This window comes from Myxine glutinosa, chromosome 1 (assembly GCF_964187855.1).
Source record: "Myxine glutinosa chromosome 1, kmMyxGlut1.1, whole genome shotgun sequence".
Classification (NCBI taxonomy): domain Eukaryota; kingdom Metazoa; phylum Chordata; class Myxini; order Myxiniformes; family Myxinidae; genus Myxine; species Myxine glutinosa.
The window spans coordinates 342,161,882-342,185,441 of record NC_136261.1 but is presented as its reverse complement, the minus strand read 5'-3'; the positions used below and the strand labels follow the sequence as shown (position 1 = coordinate 342,185,441).

At 46.7% G+C, this 23,560-nt stretch overlaps 2 protein-coding genes and 1 long non-coding RNA gene across 5 annotated transcripts in view; 1 reads left to right on the top strand and 2 right to left on the bottom strand.

The window, feature by feature from the left end:
- The window catches only part of NOP16 (NOP16 nucleolar protein), a 45,599-nt gene extending 32,042 nt beyond the window's left edge, over nucleotides 1-13,557 (bottom strand). Inside the window, exons 1-2 of the mRNA XM_078769839.1 lie at nucleotides 13,364-13,557; nucleotides 13,145-13,259 (exon numbers count right to left, since the gene is read on the bottom strand). Coding sequence (XP_078625965.1) covers nucleotides 13,145-13,259; nucleotides 13,364-13,470 — 222 coding nt within the window. The 5' untranslated portion in view covers nucleotides 13,471-13,557. The remainder of the gene's footprint in view (nucleotides 1-13,144; nucleotides 13,260-13,363) is intronic.
- A 4,993-nt stretch (nucleotides 13,558-18,550) lies between these two features.
- LOC144889488 (uncharacterized) lies at nucleotides 18,551-21,841 on the top strand. The gene is made up of 2 exons (XR_013621800.1): nucleotides 18,551-19,665; nucleotides 20,217-21,841. It is a non-coding gene; the product is annotated as an uncharacterized LOC144889488 (long non-coding RNA).
- Nucleotides 20,727-23,560, bottom strand: part of LOC137415575 (clathrin light chain A) — a 50,949-nt gene continuing 48,115 nt past the window's right edge. For 2 of the 3 annotated variants that reach the window (XM_078769837.1, XM_078769836.1), the window contains one exon: nucleotides 20,727-22,814. In XM_078769837.1, the coding sequence (XP_078625963.1) occupies nucleotides 22,779-22,814 (36 nt within the window). In that variant the 3' untranslated portion in view covers nucleotides 20,727-22,778. The remainder of the gene's footprint in view (nucleotides 22,815-23,560) is intronic. The other variant, XM_078769838.1, reaches the window with a different exon arrangement.

Sequence of the window (23,560 nt, the reverse complement as noted above, 5' to 3'; positions counted from 1 at the left end):
CCGTACCACTTACTCCCACTCTCTCCACACACCTGTACCTGCACACCTGTGCTCTCACACCTGGTGCCACCTGCACCCTTCTCTCCCCAAGCGCATTCGCGCTGATCCACACACTCACTACTCACACACTGCTCCACACACCTGTCCAGTTGCACACCTGTGCAATCACACCTGTTCAATTCTCACACACACGGCATCATCTCAGCTAACTACTCCCTTCTGAAACTTGCGCTTCCCAGTCGTCCCTTTAAACTATTGCGCTCCCTCGTCATTATCATCCACACTAAACTACCTGCGTCCCCACTACAGGTATCAGTCACTAACTAACCTTAACGTCACCTAATGTCATCTTCGCTAGATCCCTACAATATAACCTAACCCACCCGGGCTAGTTTTCACTGCCATACACCCCATAATCTATTGCGCATTTGCCCCACCTCATGGGAAGGATGGTGGATTTGCCATCCCACCACATCGGGGGTCTCTCACTACCAATTTTGCACATCAAATTTCAACAAATCAAAAATTTGCCAATCACCACCCATCATCTGCCAATCACTACTGCCAATCCCTTGCCAATCATCAAGTTTTGTTTTTCTCCAATTTTGGGTCCAAAACACTAACCTCATCACCCAGTCTACTCACTAATACCTCTTGGTGCGCCAATCCGTGTCCAAAGCCCGGCTTCGTAAAGCCAAGCAGTGGATGCTGGTTGTTTTGTGCCAGCGGCTGGACACGTCCGGTACTCGGTGCAGGGACGGGGGTTTACCCGGGCCGAGATCCCACGCATCACCTCGGCGTGGAGCCATCCAATGTCCCGATCTCGACCTGCCGGCACGTCTCAACAAAACGTGGTCGCCATAACGACCCTTCCTATCGGGCTGCCCGCTCCGCCTAGTGGAGCACGGACGCGGCCGTTCAAAGCGAGGCCCAGCACGCACCGAGGGCCCGATTCGGCTATAAGTCGTTCTAAACTCTATCCCGTCTAACGTCGATGCTTCACCTGGACGCTTACACCCCGCAGCCCGTTCCTTGCTCACACATCCAGCCGTGCCCATGCTCCTCGTACCTTTCCTTATACACCCAGGTACACCCATTCCACTCACAGCCTTGGTCACACACCTGACCACCGAACACTTTGGCACACATTCGTTGCTCGCACACCTCACCAATACACCGCTTCGCACCCCCTCCTCGGTCACCTCCTCTGTGACAATCACAGGTGTGCTCTCATTCACACACCCAACCACGTGCCTCACCACCAACTCCAGCGTGCATTCCCACTCACGCTCTACCATTCCAGGTGTGCATCCTTCCATCCCAGGTGTACATTCTCGCTCACCTGTCACAACTAACTCACGCTCCATGTCACTCTCACTACTTTCACCTCCATTCCTGACAGCGCACTCACCCTTACTCTTGACAGCGCACTCTTTCCCCATGAACCTGTCCGTCACACACCTTTCTCGCGCACACTCTCCCGTCACACCCTCTGTAACACTTACCACACCGCGCTTCCATGTGCTCCCTCGCACACGCGCTACGACCGACTCACTCTCGCCAGCACCCTCACTCCTTGGCACGCACTTTTTCCTCACACACCCCAGAGTCGGACTTTCTCGCACACCTCCTCTTTCGCACACCAGACCTGTCGCACACTTCACCCACGGCCTCTCACGAACACCCGGGTCCATCTCGACCCCCAAGCTTCTTAAATCCCCTGGCGCATCATACGCACGACCATATTGGTCACCACTTACACCGGGTCCTCTTCCTCTTCGCTTCTCCTCCATCACCTGCGAATCCCTCATCCGGTTAATGAGCACATCATCACGATCCAAACACAGACTTTGGGCCAATTCTTTTATCTCCTCTTTTATCTCTTTGTTATCCCCTCTCCGTCGCTTCTTAATTTCGCTCACCCCTTCTTCCACTTCTTCTAATTTGTGCCTCACCTCTTTTATTCCCCGGTACGTCTCCTCAAGCTCATCCTCTAAGGCTACCTTGACCGTTTCCAGGTGCGTCCTCACCTGCCGGTCCTTCGTCTCCATTACCTCTATCACCTCGTCCAACCTCGTTGTCAGTCCCTCACGTACCATCTGACATTCCCTCTTTGTCGCTATCAAGTCGTTTTTTATGTCGTTTTGTGTCGCTTTCAACCCTCCTAATACCGCAGTGTTCCTTTGAACCTGCTCCACTAACTCCGTCTGTCCCACCGTCAGCTGCTCCACCTCCTGCGTCAGGTCCTCTATGCCCCCTTGTAACTTTACAGTCCCCTTTCTCACCTCCTTCTCCATGTGCTCCTTACAGTGCCTCACCTCCTCGCGCACTCCTCCGACCTCCTCACTCACTCCTCTTCTGATCTCCTCTCCCATCACTTGCATCTCCTGCCCAGATGCCACCCTCATCTGCTCCATTTCCTCCCTGTGAGCATCCAGTTTGGTTTCTACCCCCATTCTGACCCCCTCTATCTGCTGCTCCATTTGTTTAACTTCCCTTTCCGCTTGGTCCCTCATGTCCCTCAATTTGCCTTCCATACTGTTTTCTAACCCCTCTAACCCATTTTTCACTCCCTCTATCTGATTCTCCTGGGCAGCCATTCTATTTTCTACCCCCATTAACCCATTTTTCACTTCTTTTATCCCGTTGTCTAACCCCTCACCGGTACCCCTCGCTTCGTCCCTTATTACCCCCATTTGGCCCTCCAATCGCTCACCCTGAGCATCCATCCGGTTCCCCATTTGTCCCATTTTGGCTTCTAGCCTGTCCATAAGGGCCCCCATTTGCAGGAGGAAAAGGTTCGGATCCACCAGGGGCGCTGTCACGGTCGCCGGCACGGTGACCAGCGAGGCGCCATTTTGCGCGCCTGCTACCCTCGCTGTTTCGCTCTCCTCACGTGTCTCAATTTGGTCCTGGACCGACCCTGCTTCACTCTCCCCTACCGGACCCCAGCCGTCTTGATCCGCCATAGCGCGACTTTCAAAATTCGAGTTTCGTAACACCAATCCAAATTTTGCTGTTATAATTTCGTCGAGCGCAGTAACCGCGGGACCGCGCTCCGGATCGATTTGGTCGAGCGCCGTACGCGCTCCGGCTCGATTTTCCCTCCCAAAATTTGGGCCTAACTAATTTAGTCCCGGGTCCGAATCTCACTCCTCGACACCAATTGTTACCGTACTAACACAATTGGTGTCCAAAATTTGGGCTAAATAAATTTAGTCCCAGGTTCGAATCCAACTCCTGACAACCAATTGTTACCGACACGACTTTGATGTTAAGGTGGGCCGAGCGGAATGGCCGTCGTGTCCGCACAAATTACCCGATTGTACTCGAACGTTGACGAAGCCGCGCCACGCTGGCTCAATAAGGAAAAAGAAGACACACGGCTGAATTATAATGACAGACACCAGGGATACGGTTCTCAAGACCTCCGGAGGAGATTATATTCGTGCGGAAGGTCAGATTACAGGGACGAGAGGTACAACATAGAAAGACAAGCACTTAGACACAATCTTATATTAACCCCGGACAGACGACAGACAAACGGGACAACGGCTGACTCACACGGGGGTTGATGGCAGGAAAGCGGGTATCGATGGCTCAAGGTGCACTCTTGGCTCAAAGCAGGGTACACGGTTCGGTCCAGAGATGCGGGGAGGTCTCGTCGCAGCGCTCAGAGGTGACGTTCTTTCTCAGGCCTCTCCAAACTCAGGCGCATCTGTTTCAGCGCTCGCAGGTCCTTCTTTCTCCAGCTGGGGGCGCATCTGTCGTCACGTCCGCTACGTGGCCGCGTATATCCGGCGGGGAGTGACACGCCCTCGGCTCGCTAGCGCCGCCCCAGATGGAATCGGTCCGCCCTTCTGATTGGGTGCGGGGGGTTACCAGGCTCCGCCCTTGAGGAGGAGCTGACAGCCAGCCCCTCCGTGGTAACCCCGTGGAGCGCGTGGTCAATGGCGCTAATCGAGCCGGTCGGTGTGAGGACGCATCCTCCCCCGCTCCGCCGCCATCTCCTCTGTTGTTGTTGTAATTGTTGGGGAAGAAGATGGAAGGAGGTATGGGAAAGGTCCTAAACTCACTACTGATGCCATATAATCACATTCTGGTGCAACGAAGAGTCATAATTAATGGAGACGAGGCCTTAACTGACATAGACTAAGAATAACTAGGAATATGTCCGAAAGTTGTCTACGTGTGGTGCGGTGGACCTGGGCACGACATTTAATGGGGGAATAAGGGGAAGGTCGGCTCTACTGATTGTTATTTACATGCAATGGGACTAGGGAATGGGGGATTGGGGAAAGTTGGGGAGTATTGGAGAAAATAGGGGAATATTTACAAGCGGATATGCAGGCCAAATTCCATATTCGCAACAATATATATATATATATATATATATATATATATATATATATATATATATATATATATATATATATATATATATATATATATATATATATATATATATATATATATATATATATATATATATTGTTGTGGTTTTTAGAACCTTCACATGTAAATTTAGTAGTAAATTCCCTTATAAATAACCCCTGTGTACATTTCTCCTTAATTGGCTGTTAATTGAAATAATTGCACCCTAGTTAGTCCACATTGCAACACGTAGCGAATCATAGACCCTTTTCGTAGTTATATCATTACTAGCAGAAGTACCCGGCATTGCCGGGCGGGGGAGGGGAGGGGGCAGGGGGGAGGGGGGAGGGGTGAGGGGAGGAGGGAGGGGGGAGGGGAGGGTGGAAGGGGGGAGGGGAGGGTGGAAGGGGGGAGGGGAGGGGGGAAGGGGAGAGGGGGGAAGGGGGGAGGGGGGAGGGGAGGGGGGAAGGGGGAGGGGGGAGGGGAGGGGGGAGGGGCCGGAGGTGGGAGGGGAGGGGAGGAGGAAGGGGGAGGGGGGAGGGGGGAGGGGAGAGGAAAGAGGGGGAGGGGGAAGGGGGAGGGGGAGGGGGGAGGGGGAAGGGGGAGGGGGAGGGGGAAGGGGGAGGGGGAGGGGAGGGGGGACCCGGCAGAAGTACCCGGCATTGCCGGGCGGGGGAGGGGAGGGGAACGGGGAGGGGGGGGGAGAAGAGGGGGGGGAGGGGAGAAAGGTAGGGGAGGGGAGGGGGGAAATGGAGGGGGAGGGGAGAAGGGGAGGGGGTAGGGTGGAGGGGGTAGGGTGGAGGGGGTAGGGTGGAGGGGGAAGGGAGGGGGAGGGGGAAAGGGAGGGGGAGGGGGGAGGGGGAAAGGGAGGGGGAGGGGGGAGGGGGAAAGGGAGGGGGAGGGGAGGGGAGGGGGGAGAGGGAAAAGGGAGGGGGAGGGGGAAAAGGGAGGGGGAGGGGGAAAAGGGAGGGGGAGGGGAAAAGGGAGGGGGAGGGGGGAAATGGAGGGGGAGGGGAGAAGGGGAGGGGGAGGGGAAAAGGGGAGGGGGAGGGGAGAAGGGGAGGGGGAGGGGAGAAGGGGAGGGGTAGGGTGGAGGGGGTAGGGTGGAGGGGGAAGGGAGGGGGGACGGAGGGGGGAGGGGGAAGGGGGAGGGAAGGGATGGCCAGTCAACAATGACGTTGCAGTTCTCATGGTCGGAGAGCAGCACAACAATCGGACATAGTCCTGCATATTCGCAACAGCACGAAGCGGATTTTGGAGACTCACCGATTCTGTGACGTCCTCCAGTACCGGCGTTGCCGGGCGGGGGAAGGGAGACCCGTACATTCCCAACCCGTACATTTGCCCTCTCGACTCAAGCTCACTCGGACAAAAGCCTCGCACAAATTACACCGTGAGGGCCCAATGGTCATGTCTATGCCACAAATCACGGACGCACTGAATTGAAAATATATAGAACGCTCATACTCCGTGAAACGTGAAGCCGCCGTGTCGCCATCTTGGTCAGCACGACTCGACCAACTCGCTTCGCGGATCTCGTTTTGTGCGGCAATAAACTGCTCCAATCGGTTACGGAAGGGTTGTGGAAAGACGTTTCACAGCTGTTTCAAAGACATTTAATTCATATCGCACAAAATCGATACAAAACACGATCGCATAAAAGGTGAAAAAACGTGTGACGTGTGACGGGATGGAACATCACGTGATCGCTCTGAGCGAATCAGTCTGGCGGCGGGAATGGAACATCACGTGATCGCTCTGAACGAATCAGCGAGCTGCTCTGGAACCGGCTGAGATTAGCGGGTACTTCGCTGAAATGCGCTGAGGTAAATATGAATAAAAAATATGGATCTCGTCAAATATGGTCTCGGCCATGTTCGTCCCAGACTCAATGGCCATGTCTATGCCAAATATCAAGCACGTAAGCCTCTCCGTTTAGGAGTCTATCGGTAACATCTCACACACACACACACACACACACACACACACACACACACACACACACACACACACACACACACACACACACACACACACACACACACACACACACACACACACACACACACACACACACACACACACACACACACACACACACACACACACACACACACACACACAAACTGTGTTTTATATATACACAAAGAATTAAGTTAAGCACCCCCCCCCCCGTTTTTTTACAACCTCGCACATTACAAGTTTGTTGTCGTCAAAACAGTGTAATATACCCATGATATTGCTATATTTTCTGGAGAAGTGATATTATGGTCACATAAAAACATAACAATCATGCCGTTTTCAATATTTTATTCTGCATAATTTAAGGTGAAATTTTTTGGGAATTTTAGGCATATTTTCACCTCAATTTAAGTATGGAGCTGTAGGTCCATCACGGACAGTGTGGATGACGTTTATGTTTTCTAACGTACAGTCATTGTTCTGAGAAGACCTCTAGCGATCTTTGCGTCAATAACGTCAATAACGTCAATAACGTCAATAACGTGTAATGTCAATAACGTGTAAGTGACGTCAATAACGTCAATAACGTCAATAACTAATGTCATACCAATCATTATTTGATCTCACATACCTTAGAATATATGCCAATGTATACATATACACAAAGAATATATATTAGGGGGTGCTTACCTTAATTCGTTGTGTAGGGGTGCTTAACTTAATTCTTTGTGTATATATAGATTATGTGTTTCAGGTAAGGCTGTGTTTCCAATAGTTGACTCTCCGTTGCATCAAACAAATAAGATAGTTCCCCTTTCAATTCTCCCCAATCATCTCCTCTCTGCAAGGCAGCGTTCGCTGCCAGTAACAGTTGGGCTGTTTTCTTCGCCCCAAACTCCATTGCTCACGAGGCCAGGATCGGAGAAGAAGGGCGTGGCCCACCTTGTCATAAAAGGTGGAGCCAGGGAGCCCTCGTCATAAAAGGTGGAGCCAGGGAGCCCTCGTCATCAAAGGTGGAGTCAGCGAGCCCTTGCCAACCAACCAGGGCTCAGTGGGCATGGCTAGAGAGGGCGTGGTAAGAAAGACCTGGCAGGTTCAAGAAAGTTCCACGGGCGTGGTTATAAAACCCTGGGGGCGAGGCCCCCACAAGAGAGACGAGCAAGGAGAAGGCATGACCAGGAGATTAGCTTCAGAAGCGGATGAGAAAGGAGCACTGAGAGACGTGCAAGGGTTTTGGAGTTGGACAAAGAAGGTTCAAGAGAGTCGCCCCTGCTGCGTGAAGCTACGAGACGCTGCTTCAAACAGCCCCTGCCACGTGAAGCGCTGACACGCTGTTTCGAGCAGCCCTGCCGTGTGAACCCGAGTGCGGGGAGTCGGCGGCTGCTCGCTTACAGCCCTGTTGTCCCACCTGAACCTTCTCCTTCCAGCCATTCATTCCTGCCTGCAAATTCCCCATTCGTGTGCGTGAGTTTGTGCTGTCTGTGTTGTCTGGGCTCCCATAATTAAGCTTGTATAAGGATTTGCGCTGTCTTCTTCCTCTTCACTGTAAATTACTTTCGTTCCTTTCTCCTTTGGTTTCTTTGGTTTTGTACATAATTAATTAATAAATACCTGTTCCTCCTTATTCTTGGTTTTCATTCTCGTCCGATCGTCTTTGTCATTTCCCAATTGAGTACCTATGGCGCGATTTCGGCAGAACCGCTTTTAATCGGGTTTAGTCCATTGCTAACGGCTCGAGCCGCGGATTGCTAAACCGCTCGGCAAATACCGTCTTGTCCGTGGTTCGAGCGGTACTTGTCTCCCTGTTTTGCGGAGGGGATTGGTAAAGGTATTCGGGAGAACACCTTGACCAATAACCCTGACCAATTTCACCGGCAAAAGAGCGTTATAAGTACCAGGACCAGAGACGGCCAGCTTAACAGGCCAAGGGGATTAAGCCCCCCTTGCTAAGGGGAGTGCCGTCTCTGAGATCCGTAACAATATATATGTGCACACACACACGCATATACATATATATGCACACACACAGATGTGTATATTGTTACAGACGTGGCTTAGATGTTATTTACCGAGCGGTTTTGGTATGACCACGTCTGCACAAGTTACCCGATTATACCCGAACGTTGACTAATCGCGCTGCGCTAGGTCAATAAAGGAAAAGGACACCCGGCTGGGATTAAAATGACACGACACCCAGGGTTCAGTTCTCAAGCCCTCCGGAGGAGGTTATATTGTGACGGAAGGTTAGATTACAACTACCAGAGGGACAGCATAGTAAGGTGGGCACTTAAACACAATCTTATATTCACCCCAACGGACGACAGATAAACGGGACAAGGCTGACTCACACGGGGATTGATGGCAAGGAAAGCGGTTATCGATGGCTCCAGGTGCACCTGGGCTCAGGGCAGGATCGACCTGGTCCGGTCTAGAGATGCGGGGAGGTCGCAGCGCTCGGATGGCGTCTTGTCTGCTCAAGCTGGGGGCGCATCTGACCTCACATCCGGCAAGTGGCTGCGTAGATCCGGCGGGGAGTGACACGCCCTCGGCTCGTTAGCTCCGCCCCAGATGGAATCGGCTCGTTGCTTCTCATTGGGTGCGTGCGGGGGGGTTACCGGCTCCGCCCTTGACGAGGAGCTGACAGCCAGCCCCTTCGTGGTAACCCCGTGGAGCGCATGGTCCGGCGCGCATTGTCAATGGCGGCTAACCGAGCCGGTGTGATGACGCACACTCCCCCGGTGCAGCGTCGTTGTTGTTGTAATTGTTGTTGTAGTTGTAGTTGTAGTTGTAGTTGTAGTTGTAGTTGTAGTTGTAGTTGTAGTTGTTGTTTGGGGAAGAAGATGGAAGGAGGTATGGGAAAGGTCCTAAACTCACTACTGGTGCCATATAATCACATTCTGGTGCAACGAAGAGTCAGAATTAATGGAAAGGAGTCCTTAACTGACATAGACTAAGAATAACTAGCAAGATGTCCGAAAGTTGTCTACGTGAGATGCGGTGGACCTGGGCACGACATTTAATGGGGGAAAAAGGGGAAGGTCGGCTCTACTGATTGTTGTTTACAGACAATGGGACTAGGGAATGGGGGATTGGGGATAGTTGGGGAATATTGGGGAAATAGGGGAATATTTACAAGCGGATATGGAGGCCAAATTCCATATTCGCAACAATATATATATATATATATATATATATATATATATATATATATATATATATATATATATATATATATATATATATCTGTGCAGTGTCTGTGTTGTCTTGTCTTGTAAGGTCTTGTCACTGAACTACTTTCTCAAACTTTTGTGAAATCGTACCAAACTTCTGGTATGCACATATCTCTCCCGTCGGTATGTCCTAAGGGTATTTTGTTTGAAAAATTTTCCTATTTTTTAATTTTTTTGGGGGGGAATTTTTTCAGGAAAAATTATTTTTTTCAACTTAAGTTTTCAACTTCAATTGTTTATAAAATGTGATATCACGTATATTACAAATACATTTGTGCAAAATAATTGTTTGACTTATGATTGGTTTAAACCATGACAAAACGGCAACTCGGGTACAGTCATTGATCTATATATCTACACATCTGGGCAGTGTCTGTGTTGTCACTTAATGACTCCCTCAAACTTTTGTTTCCGTGGTTGTGAAGTGTTTTTAATAAAGTTGTGGTGGTTTTGAATCATGTGGTGGTGAGGTGTTTTGAATTACGTGGTGGTGTGTTTTGAAATTTACTTGGTGGTGAGGTGTTTTTAAATGACGCGGCGGTGAGGTGTTTTTAATTATGTGATGGTGAGGTGTTTTGAATTACTTGGTGGTGAGGTGTTTTTATTACGTGTTTTATGGCTGTGAGGTGTTTTCAATTTCGTGGTGGTGAGGTGTTTTTAATTTCGTGGTGGTGAGGTGTTTTTATTACGTGTTTTATGGCTGTGAGGTGTTTTGAATTACTTGGTGGTGAGGTGTTTTGAATTACGTGGTGGTGCGGTGTTTTGAATTACGTGGTGGTGAGGTGTTTTGAATTACGTGGTGGTGAGGTGTTTTGAATTACGTGATGGTGAGGTGTAATCGTCCCAAACTTCCAGTCTGCACCTACCCCTCCCCTATGTGTGTGCTGAGGGGTTCTTTCTTGAAGAAAAAACATTCAACCTAAATCTTCAACCTAAATTGCCTATAAAATGTAATATGACAAACACAACAAATAAATTTGTGCAAAATAATTGTTTGTATTATGATTTGGTGTAAATCATGACAACACAGAAACTCAGGTACAGTCATTATCCTCAGCTAAAATAAGCCCGTTCCTCAGTAACGACGAGAAAGCTAGTGTATATATATTGTTGCGGAGATGAGGACTGTATTTTTTTTGATTGTGTGCTGTATTATTATTATTATTGTTTATTCTGCGCCCCCCTACCTCCGGAGCTGTGTAAAGGTGAAAGGGCATTCCATAATTAGTCCACAAGCATACACGTCAGCCAAATAATAGAATACCCCTGTTTGATAGTTATCTCTTATTCTGTGTTTTAGAGTAAGGCTGTGTCTCCCATTAATTGAAGTACTCCATTGCACCAGTGAAAGAGAATAGATCCCCTTTCATTCCCATCCCCAAAATCTCCATTTCCTTTCACATCCCCTTTCGTCATTGCCGAGCCTCGATTGCCAATTACCTCCCCTCCAAAACCACCATTGAACATGTGCTCGGACCGGGGAAGAAAGGCGTGCCCGCCCGTCGTCATCAAGGGCGGAGCCAGAGGGTCGCGCGACCAACCAGGGCCGAGGTGAGCACCCCGATGGGCGTGTCCTGAAGGCCGGCGGCTTAATCGCCAGAGGCGCTATAAAAGGCGCGCACGCAAGAAGCAAGTGAGTTGGTCGTCAGTGGAGGGTCAGTGGTTGCGTTGGTTGCGGTAAGAAGTCGGTGGTGAGAAGTGGTGGCGTCGAGTGGTCAGTGGTTGCGTTGGTTGCGTTGAGTTGTCGGTGGTGAGGAGACACCAGGGCCAAGAGAGAGAAGGTTCAAGGTCAATTACCAGCAGTTGCGCCAGAGATGGCAGACGCGCCCTGAGGTGAGCCAGAGAAGCAGCTTTGGCTCCACAAGCAGCGTTGACTCCACCAGGCAGCTTCAACCCGTTACCCCGCGGGGACCAGATAGCGGTGGCATCGGTGGCCGTCGAGGTCCAGCCGACGTCCCGTGCGGGATCAAGCCCGAACCATCTGCCCCAGCTGAACCTTCCCATTCCTCCTTCCAGCATTCATTCCTTTCCTCCACCCTTCTTGTGTACGTGAGTTTGTTCTGTGTGTCTTGTCCCTGGGTTTAATTAAGTCTGGATAAGCTAGTATTTGCACTGTGTCACCTGCGTCTTATGTGTTGTAAATAAATGTGACTGCTTGCTTTTTGCTTATGTGTGTAAATAGTAAATAAATTCAGTAGTATTTCCAAACCTTTCTTTGCCTTCGTCTTCCTCTTTGCATTCGTCGTTTTAGTCTTTTCCCTCATTGAGCAGCCACGGTGCGATCCGGCCAACGTTTGGGTGGAATCGGGTTCTAATCGGGGAATAACTGTTCGGTCGCGGAGCCTTCGCTCGGCAAAGTAACATCTAAACCGCGATCAGTAACAATATATACATACACACACACCTATATACACACACACACACACACACACACACACACACACACACACACACACACACACACACACACACACACACACACACACCCACACACACACACACACACACACACACACACACACACACACACATTATATGTACACACACACATACATTATATATACACACACGCATACATTATATATACACATTTTATACACACACACACACACTTTATATACACACACACACACATTATAGACACACACACACACACACACACACACACACACACACACACACACATTATAGACACACACACACACACACACACACACATTATAGACACACACACACACACACACACACACACACACATTATAGACACACACACACATTATAGACACATTATAGACACACACACACACACACACACACACACACACACACACACACACACATTATAGACACACACACACACACACACATTATAGACACACACACACACACATTATAGACACACACACACACACACATTATAGGCGCACACACACACACACACATTATAGACACACACACACACACACATTATAGACACACACACACATTATAGACACATTATAGACACACACACACACACACACACACACACACACACACACACATTATAGACACACACACACACACATTATAGACACACACACACACACACACATTATAGGCACACACACACATTATAGACACACACACACACACATTATAGACACACACACACACACATTATAGACACACACACATTATAGACACACACATTATAGACACACACACACATTATAGACACACACACACACACATTACAGACACACACACATTACAGACACACACACACATTACAGACACACACACACACACATTATAGACACACACACACATTATAGACACATAGACACACATTATAGACACATAGACACATAGACACACACACACACACACACACACACACACACACACACACACACACACACACACACACACACACACACACACACACACGAATTATATTTATTTATAGTAACGATTCTACCAACTAAAATCTAAATACAACAATATTTGACCCGCATATTGCAGGATGCTTAGAAATATCATCGATATAAACTCAATGCAGCATGTTCCATATGACTAATCAATCCTCGACCTACCTCATCATTGCTTCGACTTAGAGGGAAAGCGATATTCGGATCTGCCGCGAGTCCCATCTCCGCCATGTTCTTATACACGTTTTTCCTGCCATCCCAAGCTTCTCGGATCGTAGCACTAGGGCCAGGCAAGAGCGTGGGGAAGAATGGCGTCAAACACACAAGGAAGGTTTGGTTTTACTCCCACTCGAGTTACGTACCCAGCAACCTTCTCATCCTCACCAGGAAATGTGCGGCTTCATTTTCTGCTTCGTTTTCCGATACAACTTCTTTCTGTTTTTAGTGTAATCGAACTTCTTTCCCCGCCGACTGCGCTTTGCTTTCACCATGATCGACGTCCACACTGTCCACGCGCACGCAGTCCCAAGTGCTGGAAAGAACCAAGAACCCGCCCCCCTGGTATTTACGTCACTTCCGGTATTCCCATATCTCATTTCGTTGAAGTGAATTTTCTGTCCTGACCTGAAATATACAATAGCTTGACCTTTTGCGTATTTCACAATTTTGGAATCTGCACACACTTTCACTGGTATCTAAATTATTTGTTCAGTTGTAATGACGAGTGTATCGACTATCGTTAAAAAAAACATCTACAGCCCAAGCACTAATATAATAAAATTAAAATACACTCAAATTAGACGTTGGGTTGAAAAATAATTGGCTTCGTTTCATTAAAACTCGACCAACCACGAAGACACTATTGCTACTTATATTGCCGTGACTTGTAAACACCGCATGGATTTCTCGATCTGAATCCACTGCGCTTCTATTCGATAAATCGGTAATCCACGACATTCACCGCAAAAGTATGTCTTCTGCAATTATAAGAACTCAAGTAAAGTGTAAACTATTCGTTTCCATTTACAGAGCAGACGAGCACAGGACATAAACCGAAGAGGGAAGCTTCCCTTCTTTATTTTTTTTTTAACTGCCATTCACCCGCCAGCGACGCCCGACGAATCTATACATAATGACACAAGTGTACATATCATATCATATACTAGCAGAAATACCCGGCATTGCCGGGCAGGGGAAGGGGGGGGGGGATAGGGTTAAGTGGGGGAGGGGGGAAGGGGGAAAATTGGTGGAGGGGGGAAATTGGGCTTGGGGGAGGGGGAGAGGAGTGAAGGGGTGGCTGGGGGAGAAGCAGGTGAAGGGGGAGGGAAGGAGGCATAAGAGGAGGTTTCATCACCATTTCATTGAATATATGCTGGTGAATGGGGCGTTCATCGCGTTTCTGAGTTAAGTGTGAGTGAGGCCGATCAAGAAGAAGAAGAGGCCTTACCACCAACTTCGTACACTTCCGGAATTGTTTGATTTATTTGTGTTCAAATGTCTGGTGATTGTTTTGTATTTATTTAAGCGAGTGCAATTGTATATAACTGTGATTAATTTTTTTAAAGGTTTAGGCACTATCGAGCGACTTTTTTTAAAAACTCTAAAAAAACGAACCTTTCCCCCCCCCCCCCCCCCCCCTAAAACACTCCCAGGCACTCACTGATGAACCTCTGAAAGTTTGACGAAGATCCGTTCAGCCAACTCTGAGAAAAATGGCGACACAGACAGACATCTCTCTTATATAGTAGATGTATCACCTGCTCCAGGGTTGGATCCAGGATTTTTTTGAAAGGGCTTTCCAGAAATGAAGGGATTAACAGGGTGCACACTCTCCGAGATGCTGTGAGCGCAAAGCCATCAAGGTGTGCAGTCCAGGGCCCACTCAAGGAGGTTTTCAGGCAAGGAAGCTTTGTGTTTTCAGGTGCTCTGAGGTATACAGAGCATCTGCTCACCGCATTGGTTGCATGTTGGAAGGGGTGGGGGAATTTTTGTTTTGATTGTAAAATGTATTTTATTTGTCTTTTCATTTAATTTAATTAATTTTGACATGATTGAGATGGAACCTGCAGCTTTGTCAACTTAAAGTGACACCGCTTACTAAACAATCCTCTTATAATTTACTCCCAAACAAATCAAGTTTATTCAAGTAATTAAATCGTCGTATCTCGTCGTATCTGAATTTGTTCAGGAATGCTTCGGATGGATGGCGCCAATTTGTTTCATACAGCTGCATGAAGAAGTAAATGTATTTTAACCAATATATGTCGGACACCCCTTTATATGAACTTTTCTTGTGAATTATTTGGTTTCTCCAAAGAACACAAGGGTAGTCCAGCATGCACACGAGATTTTTTTTTGAATGCCCCTTATTTTCTATAGTTTGTCACACAGCACATACCATATAAAGGGGCCTTTTCTATGCCCATTACATTTTCCCCAAGAATGTCCCTTCTTTTCTATAGTTTGCCACATGGTGCATACCATATGAAGGGGCCTTTTCTATGCCAATGACATTTTTCCCCAAGTCCCACTGATGGGTCGAATCAACCAAAATTGAATTGGCTTGCTCTTGTCGCCGAACCAACTCATCCACAACTTTCGAATATCATGATATATATTGTTGCGGATCTCAACGTCGGCCTTTCCCCTTACCAAGGGGGGATTAATCCCCTTGTCTTTTTCTAGCCGACGTGATCCGGGGCTATGACGTTCCTTCCGGTCAGCGTTGAATAGGGTGGTAGGCCAAATTATTCCTTTTACCCAATTACCAACGCCTCCCAGGAAGCAAGGAAATAACTCCGCCCCAACCACGGTTTTAGTGGAAACGCCGAGCGATAGCAAGCCGTGATCCGAGCCGTTAACAAGAACTAACCCGATTTGAGCGGTTCCGAATCGTGCCACGCTTACCCAATGGAGGAAAAGACTGATACTGTCGAATTAGGAAGAAACAGGAAGAACAATTGGTTTATTAACAATTTGTACAGGAAGGAGAAGTACACACAGTGAAGCTTATACAGTCTTAACTTATCCCTGGACAAACGGGCCCGTCACACACAGACACACTCACACGGGGATGTAGGTGGTCGGGTTGATGGTCCCGGGATGATGGCGTCCAGACAGCTCTCCGGTCCCCGACTCGTACCGTGAAGCAGATGGTCAGGCGGCAGCGGCCAGGAACTCTCGTGTCGTTTACGCGAAGCAGACAATTACAGGGCGGAATGTGGCGAAAGGGAGGCTGGCTTGGCGGTTACACTCGCGGCTCAACCGCATACGTAATAATTGGCAGCTCGAACGCGCTTCTTAATGCGTTTCCCTCACGAGGCCTCTTTGCACAATCCAGTCCTTTTTACAATGCGCAAGCCCAAACATGCGAGTCCTCTCCGCACAGTCCTCAATAATCCAACCTTCCAACGAGTCCTCATATATTCCTTCTGGCCAGTCCTTTCATACAGTTCTCTCACAAGGGCAATCCTCAAGTCCTCTCGAAGGGCTTTGGGCGTGCGGTTATATAGCGCCGCCCAGGGAACCCTCTGGAATTTGCCAGCCGCGCTCTTACCACGCCCCTCACGCTATTTCACCCGAGCCCTGGTTGGTTGTTGGCTCTTACTGGCTCCGCCATTGACGTGGCCACACCCCAACCTCACGCTCCTCCCCCTTTTCAGGCCTACCTCATGGCATTTGGCTGGTTTTGAGCGAGAACCCTTGCCAGCAGCGAAAGCTGCTGGCAAAGGAGGTGAATTAGCCGAATCAGGGCACGGGATGGATGCTGCCCAACGAGGTCGATTTGGAGGGTGGGCCGCAAAATGAACGGGACCTACTCTTATTTATTTTACACAACGCAGGTATCACTATTGGAAATGGCCTTATTCTCACATATACTATGACATAACTAATGTTCTAAGGTGGCCTACGTGTTGCATATGGACTAACTATGGGGGCAAACCTTTAACCTTTATTAATCAATATGTACATTCTCAGAACCACAACAATATATAGGGTGGTCCAGAAACCCTGGACACATTTTGAAGAACGGTACCTGCAACAAACACCTAAATTTATTATTGTTCTTTGGTGCAAAACAAAACACGATTACTCATAAATGGATGTGACAGCTTCAACACGCACAGGCATCACATGATATGGATCGGGTGAGCTTCGCTCTCCGTGCTGCACGCATTTGTCTTTGCATAAGTTCAGTTCATTGTGATTTAGACACCCTAATATGATGGAGGACATCGTGAGACAGAAAATCCACGCTGTACGCTTGTATTCTGTATCTGGAAATTCGGCTGAAGTTCACAGACAACTTGTCAAAGAATGTGGTTCCGACGCAATTGACAGAAGAACCATCGGCAGAATAAACAAGCAGTTTGATGAAACCGGCAGCATTCTTCCAAAACAGTCACGAGGTAGGCCTCATACTGTTCGAAGTGAGGAAAGCAGAACGGTCATTCAACAACTCAACAGTAACAAACCATTATCAACTCGTCGTTTAGCAAACGTCACCAACATAAGCCGATCATCGATTCGAATAATACTAAAATACCTTAATGCGAAACCATAACACCAAGATTAATTCACCAAATATCTGAGGATGATTTTGACAGGCGCGTTGAGGCATGCGAGACATTGATTGGGTTAATGAATATGGACAATGATTTGCAGAACAGGATCTTGTGGTCAGATGAATCCAAGTTTACTTTATCTGGTTCTGTGAATCGTCATAACAGCGTGACATGGGCTGCAGACAACACACGATTTACTGCAGAACACACCGTCCAATATCAAGCTAGTGTGTCCGTCTGGGCAGCCATTTCTTCTGGAGACATTGTTGGACCAATATTTTACGGAAAAAATGTGAATGCTGCAAATTACCTTCGAATGTTGGAGCAGCATGTATTTCCACTAAATTATGGTGAAATGTGGTTCAGACATGATGATGCACCTGCTCATTATGCTGCCAGTGTACGCCAGGCCCTTGATTTGAACTTTACAGACAAATTCCGTCGTCGTCGTTCAGTTGAATGGGCGCCTTGTCTTGATCTTGCGATTGCCTTGTGACTTAACAGCCTGTGATTTCTTCAAACACAAAGTGTATGCGAGGAAAACTACGACCCTTAGAAACATGCAGAACTGTGTGTCAGCGATTCGTCACAGCTACAACTGTGCATAGACAATGAAGGAAAGCAGTTTGAACTGATCTGTTTCATGTATATTCGACTGATTAGACTGTTTAACGAGTAATGATGTTTTTCACCAAAGAACAATAATAAACTTGTTTGTTGCAGGTATCGTTCTTCAAAACGTGCCCAGGGTTTCTGGACCACCCTGTACAATATAAATATATATATATATATATATATATATATATATATATATATATATATATATATATATATATCCAATCGTTTTTGGCTCCATCTCTCAACAGGGAAGAACCACTGACATACTGCATCTGGATCTTAACCAAAATTGAATTAATTCATCCTTGTCACACACACAACCTTTCCACCAAGTTTCGTCCAAGTTTGAGATGTCCTGCTCACAGACAAAAGACAAGAAATATGTCCTGCATAGCATGATACTTACGAAATCCCAAAAATAAGTTGTCCACTTTTGGCCTATGTTGACCACAAAAAATAATTGGTGGATAAAGTCAGTGACTGGATATGCAAATGCTGTTCACATTGCAAGCAATCAGATGGGAAAAACAAAACAAATAAAAAAAACGTTTTTTTAGAAACTTCACCAAAGTTGTTGCCCTCAAAATAATTGGTTGAATTCAGTGACCTGACCTGTAAATCCTCTTCAGATTTCAAGTCAATCAGATGAAAATTGAGGATTTTAGATATTTGAGAAAGTTGTTAACCTTTGGCCTATGGCTACCATCTGGCGAAGTTGTTGTTGACCACTACCATCTGGTGAAGTTTCATAAAGATCAGTTTAAATTTGTGAGCTGTTGGCAATTGACATTCAAACAAACAGACAACACACAAGACTAACCAATAAACTTTTAAAATCTTCAATTTTCACAAGAAAAACAAAACATGGGTCAAAACAACCTTTGGTGGCAGATGTATAAATATAAGCAATCCTTTTTAAAAACTCAGAAAAAATACAGAAATTATTGAAAAGCAAGAAAGATTGAGATTAGAAGGAAGATTGAAAAGCAACTCCATTTTTCAATAGAAATATCTACAGCAGATTCTAAACGTGTTTTTCGCAACAACAAAAAAACAAAACAAATCTCAACCAACAAAACCCCCCAAAAAAAAAAAAAAGATGCGAAAGACTGCAGGAGATAAAGCAAAGAAAGTGAAGACAGATGGATGAGCCACATCTAAAAAAAGGAGAAAGTGACAAGAAAAGCCATCTTTTGGATAACCACAGGAAAGAGGAAGGTTGGACAGCCAAAAATTTCCTGGAGAATCCCACTTCCGACTGCATAAAATAAAGAAATGGCTATTTTGCATTCATGCTTGGGGTACCCAGGGTCAGGTCATGGGATTTAAATTAACCCACCTCACTACCCCCCACCCCATGAGTAGGGAGTCCATTTGCAATAGGACAAGTGGTTTAACCACTGACCCCCCGCTAATTGACAACTCTGAAAACCAATCCCCTCACTCCTGGAGGGTGTGGGTATCGACTCGTGGTCCAAAAGAGCTGAAATAATTTGATTTAATGTAACTAGGGCATGCCCGTACTATATATAAGCTCGGACGTGCCCGTACGTGGGTGCCCGTTCCTTGCCAAAAAAAAAAAAAAAAAAAAAATTTGTGTAGGGGTGTGTGTGTGTAAACATCCTAGGGCGTGCCCGTACGTGGGTGCAAAAAAACATGCGTGCAAACAACAACAACAAAAAAAAAACTTTGAAACCACGTGGCAGTAACGACCACAGAACCCCCCCCTCTATTTACATGAATGGTTTGGTCCATTCGCAACGACCACAGAACCCCCCCCCCCCCTCTATTTACATGAAATGGTTTGGTCCAAAGCGAACGGCTTGCGGTGTTTGGTAAAGAAATCGCCATAGCTCGGTAACTACTTGTCCGATTAATTTCAAACCTTGAAAAGGCACATCCTCGGGTCCCCAGCAATATACCTGGCAAGTTTCAAGTATATCGGACCGGTAGTTGTCGAGAAACAGCGGTCACAGACAAACATACACACATACACACATACACACATACAAACACACATACACACATACACACAGAGATTAATGGAATTATAGATAGATGACAATTAAAGAAGCAGCATAGTGAGCCAAGAATGGAAATCGTTGGAGGGATTTCATACAGGCCAAAGCATTTTGGGCAATGTGTACAAGTTGGTAAACATTGTCCGACAATCCATATTTCAACTTCTTGTATGTCATTGCTGTCATTTTATTAACCCGCGCACAAAGCGCAAAGTGGGGTGAAGCAACCGGTTCACTGTGCATCTGCAGATGTCAATCTATGATAAGGGAACTACTTAATTTAAACCGAATTTTTATATTTTGAACACGAGAACACATACCTGCAGTTTAGCCGTACTTTGCCTCTGAATTTGGCAAATTGTATGGAATTTTGGCCTGAGCACACATGTACAGGGAGGAAGGTTATTTTATTTACTCCATCTGCCTGAAGCAGTCAAACAAGATTGACAATGAATCCAAACAGGAAACTGTTTTTAGGGACATCATAAAGGACAAACAGGCATGAAGAACTAATTTAACGCATAAAGGTGGTGGAAAAGATGGTGCATCAATAGCGGGAAACTTCCCAAATTTATTTTATTTCATTCTACAGCCTTGAGCAAATGACAAATTGCCTGGTTGACACTTCCAACAACCTCCAGTTTAGCAGTACATGGACAAAATAGGAACCGTCTCAATCAAATTTGCCGTTTGCGCTCAGCATTGGAGAATAGAGATTGACAAAATTGCGACCCGTAGGAAATAGGTTTGTGCTCGAAAACACAAAGCAAGAGTCAAAAAGACCCTTCCAATATCTCTCAAGACCATGGGATAAGGTGTTCTATGAACTCCAGTTTGCGAAGCCATTATCAACATCTTTCTGTACAAGAAACAAGAAACACAATCTGTACAACACCTTGGAAAGGGTGGAAATGCGAATGGTTCGACGGATGTGCGGAGTATCGTTGAGAGAGAGGAAGACAAATGATGAATTGCGAAAGATGATGGGAATAGAGCCTGTGATTGATGCTGTGAAGAGGAACAGGTTGAGATGGTTTGGTCATGTGTTGAGGAAGGATGAAAGTGACTGGTTGAGAAGAGTGATGGAAATGAATGTAGAAGGAAGTAGAAGACGGGGAAGACCGAGAAAGACTTGGCTAAAGATGGTGGAAGAAAAAATGCGGGCAAGGGGGTTAACAAGGAGAGATGCAGAAAATAGGGCAAAATGGAGAAGATTGTCATGTGGACCGCAAGGCTAACCCCCGCTCTAGCAGGGAAAATGGCCTTTAAAATGCATGTTGTTGTGTTGTTGTTTCTGTACAAGAAAGATGGAAGCTTCAAACTCCACATTTACCTCCCAGTCCCCATTCACCACTCACCTCACCAGAACCTAAGTTGTGATTACCATCCTGGTATTCAAACAGCAGCAGGAGGTCCAAGGGTTGTGCCTGCATTACAAGGCACCTTTAAATATTTCCCAACAACCAACGACATGAAAGTCCTTGTACCACATCCTGGTCACAGATACACTTTCCTTGAATTCAGATTAAACACCCGACTAGCAATACAAATACGACCAATTTGACAGGGCTGGGCAGTGAGCACGTTATAACAGACTGTTGATTCGAATAATCAATGCTTGGTGGGAATATCTTCCAAAGCACACTGGTTCATTTTCTTCAAGACCTCAAGTCCCAAGCTCCTCACAAGTCAGCTCAAAAAATAATAATAATAAAACATTTTTAAAAAACCAATTACCAAAATTGCTTTTGCATCCTGCCAAGTCAACCCGCCAGCAAACTCACCTCGCCCTCCCCTTCCATCTCTTCAATAATGAGAAATATTTTAGCCCATGAAGAAGATGCAAAAAGCTACAATTGGAAAAAAAAAAATCAAATAAATAGTACACTATAGTTGGAATCTTTGGTTTACTGCTTTGCATCCCACAAAAACTGGACTCAAGGAACAATCAGTAACCAGCAGCACTTTACATTTAATGGACTATTGAACAGGCTGACCAAGCAGAAAGAGCAAACAAAATAATCAAGTCACACAGGCAGGAAGGATACAGTTCACAAAAAAAAAAAAAAAAACGAATCAAAGACAGCATACACATGCTACATGTCTCCCCTCAGCTGTGGCTCCTTAAGCCCCCCTCCACCCCCATATATATATATATATATATATATATATATATATATATATATATATATATATATATATATATATATATATATACACACACACACACACACAAGCCTTGCACCCCAAACAAACAAGATTTTGGTCCCACAATTATCCTCTTGGGGCAGAAGACACGACAGTCCAGGATGAGGATATTAGTAAAGGATTGAATTATAAGGTACACACAAGTCACAGATTGTATTGGCAGAGGTGACTGGTCAGGACGAACCCAATCGGGTGGGGGAGGGTTTATGTGAAAGTGGCTGGACTAGGGTCTGCCAAGAAACAGCAAAGGGTTAGCGAACAAGTGGGGACTGTTTTAGTGAGATGATTATGGAGCGCATGCGAGACACGTCCTTCGACTGCTTGGTAGACTTGGGGTTGAAATCGCAGAGTCGTGCAACCCTCTCCCATTCTGTGCCGGGTGACTCTTCATCTCGATCTTGCACGAAAGCCTCCTCGGCAGCCCTAGTCACATGTTGGTGGGAAGGGGACGGGTGGAGATTGTGAGGGTGGGAAACAAAATGTTGGAAGGGAAATAAATCAATAGCAGCCGTGCTAAAACACGAGTGCAGTGCTGGAAATACTGAGATGAGGAACAAAAAAAAGGGCTTCAAGAACACCATGTAAAGCACACAAGAGTAACGAGTACAGACTAAGACGGGCACAACAATACAAGAGGGAACACCAATGGCAAGCTGGCAAAGCAAGGAGCAAAAGCACCAACACTAATTCATGCACGCACACACCTTCACGTAATACTTCACATCCTCACCCACAACGAATACAAGCACCAAGGCAGACCACAGGTACACACGAGGGCAAAGCAAGAGGTGGAAGCAAACAGTCAAAAAAAAATGGTCGCGGCGCAGCACTTAACTGTTCTACATCGTAACATGGCTGCTTAATGCTAGAGCTAGAGCAGGAATGGAGAAAGGAAACAGAAAAAGCTGAAACAGCGGCCTGCACAACATGGCTATCATAATGCAGCAGGAGATTCCAGAAACCCCTAGAATATCACTAAATCACTTTGGTAAATGTTCACATCAGAGACACAAGCTAAGAGGAAGAGGCACAAGCCAGCAGGCATTTGTGATAGCAAAAGACTGCACAGCAATGAGCACAGGCCAGCAGTGTGTGACAAAGGCAGGAAGCAAGAATCCACAGCCAGCAAGGCCCTCACTTGCACCAGTCCCTCGGAGACTGACCAATTT